Source organism: Pelophylax lessonae (assembly GCF_965119305.1).
Source record: "Pelophylax lessonae genome assembly, chromosome: 3".
In the NCBI taxonomy this organism is placed as follows: Eukaryota; Metazoa; Chordata; class Amphibia; order Anura; family Ranidae; genus Pelophylax; species Pelophylax lessonae.
In genome coordinates, this window is record NC_138770.1 from 97,380,122 (window position 1) to 97,386,882 (window position 6,761).

At 39.7% G+C, this 6,761-nt stretch overlaps 1 protein-coding gene across 1 annotated transcript; it reads right to left on the minus strand.

The window, feature by feature from the left end:
* Nucleotides 1-5,024: 5,024 nt before the first annotated feature.
* Nucleotides 5,025-5,982, minus strand: LOC309550093 (taste receptor type 2 member 46-like; the record flags this gene model as incomplete). Its single annotated transcript, XM_082250552.1, is given in 2 exon segments — nt 5,025-5,390; nt 5,392-5,982. Coding segments are annotated over 2 exon segments (957 nt in total).
* Between the last annotated feature and the right edge of the window lie 779 nt (nt 5,983-6,761).

Here is a 6,761-nt window from a genome sequence, read left to right on the forward strand (position 1 = left end):
GGTAATGCACTCACCACACATCCTTACCTGCAGGGGTATGTAGCCTGTGTTGCAGTAAGGCTGTATCCCTGGACTTCCCAGCTTTCCTATCGACTTCCCATGTTGCCATCGCTCACATATGGAAAAAATATAGCGATATGCCCATAGTGTAGTATGTTAAAATGATTTATTTAATACAAGACAAATATCCACTCACAGTTAGGCAGTAAAAGATGTGGTTCAGCAGACATCCAAGTCCGTGCATTCCACGGCCCTCAAAAAACCCTCTAGCGGAAGTGACGCAACTGGGTAAAGATCCCGCTCTACGTACGTTTCGTTTGAACAACGTCTTCAGGAGCCCTGAAGGGTTTTTGAGGGCCATGGAACGCACGGACCTGGATGTCTGCTGAACCCCATCTTTTGCTGCCTAAGTGTGAGTGGATATTTGTCTTTTAGAGTGCCATTTATTGGGGCCAGGCTAAGGCACACCTGTGCAATAATCCTGCTGTCTAATCAGCTTCTTGATATGCCACACCTGTGAGGTGGATGGATTATCTCTGAAAAGGGGAAGTGCTCACTAACACAGATTTAGACAGATTTGTGAACAATATTTGAGAGAAATAGGCCTTTTGTGTACATAGAAAAAGTCTTAGATCTTTGAGTTCAGCTCTTGAAAAATGGGGGCAAAAACAAGTGTTATGTTTATAATTTTGTTCAGTGTGTATATACACTGCCTGGCCAAAAAAAATGTTGCCACCTGGAATTAACAAAGCAACTAACTAAACTAAGCATGCAGTAAATATCCTATTGGATAGTTACTGGATGTGTCCAAAGAATGAAAGGAAAAGGGGCATTTTATATGCCCCCTTTTCCTCATGGGAGAAATGGCAGGGTAGCAGCTTTAGATTTTATTCAGAATTTAGGCGGGATAGTCTTGACAGGAATTTACCTCAGGGAAAGAACGGGATCCTGCCTGGAGATAGTTCCAGGAGGTGGGATTAGGAGTATCCTGACAGGTGATAGGTTAGTTGTAGGGAAAGTTCTAGAAGGTATTAGGAGCCTATAAAAGAGCAGTGCGGACTCTGAGGGGCTTATTCACCTCAGAGAAATTCTAGTGTTCGTCTCCCCACCCCCCCCCCCACTTATGTCGCGGCTGTTTGTTATGTGGTATGTCACCTTTGCAGCTATGTAAAGGGGGACTAATGTGTTAGAAATGGGAGTTGTTTTTAATGATAAAGACAATTTTATATGTATTGATGCAGCCTGAGCTTCTTATGGCTAGGCTGTCTGAGGATGAGTTGATAATTATTTGAGTCTTTATTATTTATTTATTTATGCTTTAAACCAATAATAAACTTATAAACAATTTTTTAATCCAATTCTGGGTCAGAGTTTTTTATTATATTATAAGGCTTAAGTGTTAAGACAGATCCGGCCTATTATCCCATGAGGTCAGCTGACTACCTGAATATACTGAATGACCAGGTTATTCCATCAATGGGATTTTCCTTCCGTGATGGCATGGGCATATTCCAAGATGACAATGCCAGGATTCATCGGCTCAAATTGTGAATGAGTGGTTCAGGGAGCATGAGACATCATTTTCACACATGGATTGGCAACCACAGAGTCCAGAACTTAACCCCATTGAGAATCATTTGGATGTGCTGGAGAAGGCTTTGCGCAGTGGTCCAACTCTCCCATCATCAATACAAGATCTTGGTGAAAAATGAATGCAACACTAGACGGAAATAAATTTTGTGACATTGCAGAAGCTTATCGAAATAATGCCACAGCGAATGCATGCCATAATCAAAGCCAACGTAATAGTAGAGTGTGTGACCATTTTTTTGGGTGGCAACTTTTTGTTTGACCAGGCAGTGTACATATATCAGTGATGGTGAACCTTGGCACCCAAGATGTTTTGGAACTACATTTCCCATGATGTTTAACTACACTGCAGTATAAAATTATGACCACTAATTATGCCACATTCAAATTAATGTATAGTAGACAAAAAGAAAGCAGGACCCCGTCCTGCACCAGAAGTACTTTAATGGCATGAACATGAGACCAACCCAACATATGAAAGTATCAAAAAGTATTTATTTGAACATGTTAAAAACAAGATGTATCACATAACATCCGAATTGCATATGAACACATAATTAAAATCATATAAATAGAGACATAGCAAAATGAAAATAAGACCTAAAACCAGCACCTCTGCCATACATGGGTAGTATGGGGTAGTAATCCCTGAGGAAGCTACGCAATACAGCGAAAGGTGTTGACCTATGGAGGTGACTCTCACACACAGAGACCCCTTTTGGGGATTAGTACCCCATACTACCCATGTAGTACTGCTTTCTCTTTGTCTAACTACACTGCAGAGTGCATGAGCAACATGGGAAATGTAGTTCCAAAACATCTGGGGTGCCAAGGTTCGCCATCACTGAAACATATATACAGTATATATATATATATATATATATATATATATATATACCCGTAGCAACAGTCTGTAGAAACGTATGACTTTAACACTTGGCTCAGACAATGGACAGTCCAGGGCATTTGGTTTTTGTGTTTTTATTGTAGAACTGGGATGGGAGAAGGGGTGAGTGGGATTCTCCAACTTAGAACTATGCACAATGTAGAGGACATCTATCTGTAGAATGCGGCAAGGCCGCTGCTTCACTCTGCCACTGAAGTGAAGATAGTAAATGTGATCATGTTGTGTTAAACCTTCAGGGTTCTAACTTGGCACCCCCTTTCTCACCTGGTGTGCGCGCTAGCTCCTGTCCACTGACTCTCAATGGAGTGGTCCCCTTCCTGGGATAGCTCCCTGGTACTCACAGACACTGTTTTTCCTCAGGTTGCTCTGCCACTTGCTCACCTGTCAGTATCCACTGGACCTTCTGGCTTAGCACCACACCTCTGGTACACTTATTAGGCTGACCGCCTGTGACCACCTACCACACCGACAGGAGGAGAGACAGCCATCACCCTTCTCCTGGGACCTGGCTTCCCGCCCAAAGACAACCTGTCACATGTGCCTTTGGCTTATATAACGTATCCCAGGATGCACTACTGCCTGTGCCAACCCTCTGGGACAGTTACAAAGCCTGTGTGTCACTGGCTCGGTTTTCTCCACTGTCCAACAGGCTCCCCTATTGGACACAGTGGGGACACTCCCTCAGACCAAGTGAATCATACATGGACACATATAACAGGCCTAACTACTGATCAGGCTCCCCAGATAAGCAGATGGAGCAAACTATCATTTACCTACTAGCACCTACCTAGGAGGGTGCTACATATATATATATATATATATATATATATATATATATAGATATATATAGATATATACATATACAAGTTGGGACACTGTACAAATTGTGAATAAAAACAGAATGCAACGATGTGAAAGTTTCAGATTTCAATATTTTATTCAGAATACAACATAGATGACATATAAAATGTTTAAACTGAGAAAATGTATAATTTTAAAGAGAAAAATAAGTTGATTTTAAATTTCATGGCATCAACACATCTCAAAAAAGTTGGGTCAAGGCCATGTTCACCACTGTGTTGCATCCCATCTTCTTTTTATAACAGTCTACAAACGTCTGGGGACTGAGAAGACAAGTTGCTCAAGTTTAGGAATAGGAATGTTGTCCCATTCTTGTCTAATACAGGCTTCTATTTACTCAACTGTCTTAGGTCTTCTTTGTCCCATCTTCCTCTTTATGATGCGCCAAATGTTTTCTATGGGTGGAAGATCTGGACTGCAGGCTGGCCATTTCAGTACCCGGATCCTTCTATGCAGCCATGATGTTGTAATTGATGCAGTATGTGGTCTGGCATTGTCATCCTGGAAAATGCAAAGTCTTCCCTGAAAGAAACGACGTCTGGATGGGAGCATATGTTGTTCTAGAACTTGGATATACCTTTCAGCATTGATGGTGCCTTTCCAGATGTGTAAGCTGCCCATGCCACACGCACTCATGCAACCGCATACCATCAGAGAATGCAGGCTTCTGAACTAAGTGCTGATAACAACTTGGGTTGTCCTTGTCCTCTTTAGTCCAGATGACATGGCGTCCCAGTTTTCCAAAAAGAACTTCAAATTTTGATTAGTCTGACCACTAAGCAGTTTTTCACTTTGCCACAGTCCAATTTAAATGAGCCTTGGCACAGAGAAAACGCCTACGCTTCTGGATCATGTTTAGATATGGTTTCTTTTTTGGCCTATAGAGTTTTAGATGGCAACGGCGAATGGCACGGTGGATTGTGTTCACCGACAATGTTTTCTGGAAGTATTCCTGAGCCCATGTTGTGATTTCCATTACAGTAGCATTCCTGTATGTGATGCAGTGCCGTCTAAGGGCCCGAAGATCACGGGCATCCAGTATGGTTTTTCGGCCTTGACCCTTACGCACAGAGATTGTTCCAGATTCTCTGAATCTTTGGATGATATTATGCACTGTAGATGATGATAACTTCAAACTCTTTGCAATTTTTCTCTGAGAAACTCCTTTCTGATATTGCTCCACTATTTTTCGCCGCAGCATTGGGGGAATTGGTGATCCTCTGCCCATCTTGACTTCTGAGAGACACTGCCACTCTGAGAGGCTCTTTTTATACCCAATCATGTTGCCAATTGACCAAATAGGTTGCAAATTGGTCCAGTTGTTCCTTATATGTACATTTAACTTTTCCGGCCTCTTATTGCTACCTGTTCCAACTTTTTTGGAATGTGTGGCTCTTATGAAATCCAAAGTGAGCCAACATTTGGCATGACATTTCAAAATGTCTCACTTTCAACATTTGATATGTTATCTATATTATATTGTGAATAAAATATAAGTTTATGAGATTTATAAATTAATCCATTCCTTTTTTACTCACAATTTGTACAGTGTCCCAACTTTTTTGGAATCGGGTTTGTATAACTTCTCTGTACTAATGCACAAGCAGGGAAAACAGTAACATATTTCTTGACTAAAAAGAGGAAGCACCTCTCATCTTTCCTTCATTCACAGAGGGGTCATCTCCACTGGCTGTCCCGAGTGAGTTCCAGGAGCATTTCTGTTGGACAAGCAGATAGTTCCACAATGGACAATCTGGAATAACCGGTTTCTTAGTTTTGTTGCTACATAAGTTAGTAAAATAGAATGTATGACTGGAAAAATGTTCAATGTTACATAGAACCAGAAAAAGTCCAGTACTTTCATGTGTAGCAATACATTTACTATAATATAGAAGGCACAGACCAGGAAAGAGACAACTGTAAATTTCATAGTCCGAAGGTAGGTGTCTGCACTGTTTTTCTTGTTTCCATGATTGTTCATTCTTTTAATGTGGAAACCAAGCAAAGTAATGAGGAGGACCGAAGCTAAAAAAAACTATTAGAAGAGGAATAATTGTCCACAATATGCTGACATATGATACTATCTCTTTCTGTCTGTAGTATAAAATGTAATCTTGTGTTGAATTCCTGAAAAACATTGAAGGTATAGCAAAAAAATACACACATGGATATACAACAGAAAACAACACAGAGGCAATGATCAGGTAGACAACTTTTCTTGATATGATGGCCTTTAGACGTAAAAGCAAGACATTGCGAAAGGTGGAGATCTTGAAGTAGAAGAAGATGGAGAGCAGAGTTGATAACCAGATGTTGGAAAACGCTGAGGATTGCAGAGAAAATGCTAATAATATATAAATTAGTTCAGGGAACTTTGAAAAGATAAAATTAGAAAACAAATACAACAGGGAAACAGCACAAAAAATTATCCTTGATATCCCAATAGAGGTGATAATTTTGTCAGCACCTGTTATTGATCTTCCCTTCAGCCAGTCAATGACATTAACAGCCACAATAAATAATTGTATTACCAGACCTGGCAATGTTATTCCAATAGAGGCAAAAAGAAACAGAGATTCTATAATATTAGAAATATAATAGTCTTCCTCTGTAGTATTTGCCATCCTTGTAATCATATATACTAGATGTGTCTTTGTTAAAACTATACTGTAGCATTTTAAATTTATTGATGGGAAAACAATTTGAATTTTTTGATGCAAATGAGAATGCAAACACATTTTCTGCGTCATTCATTATAAAAATAGATGAAGAAAGGAGATGAGAACAAATTTGACTATGTGAAACATTTGTGGAGGCTGTCATAACACTGAAGATGAAAAATTACCTGCAAGTACCATGACTAAAGATGTACAGGTGCATCTCATAAAATTAGAATATAATCAAAAAGTTAATGTATTTCAGTAATTAAGTTCAAAAAGGAAACTCATATAGTTTATATAGCTGTGTTACACACAGAGTGATATATTTCAACCATTTTTTTCTTTTAATTTTGATGATTATGGCTTATATTTTGTGAAAACCCAACATTCAGCATCTCAGAAAATTTGAATATTACATAAGACCAATAAAAAAAAGGAATGTTGGCTTACTGAAAAGTATGTCCATGTACAGTATACCAGTAGGTCCTGCTGAAAAATTAAATCAGCATCTCCAATAAAGCTGGTCAGAAGAGAGAAGCATGAAGTGCTCCAGAATTTCCTGGAGGGCTGTGCTGACTTTGGACTTTATAAAACAGTGGACCAACACCAGCAGATGACATGGCTCCCCAAATCATCACCAGGAAATTCTAGAGCACTTCATGCTTCCCTCTGCTGACCAGCTTTATGGAGATGCTCATTTCATTTTCTAGCAGGATTTGGCACCTGCCAGCACTGCCAAAAGT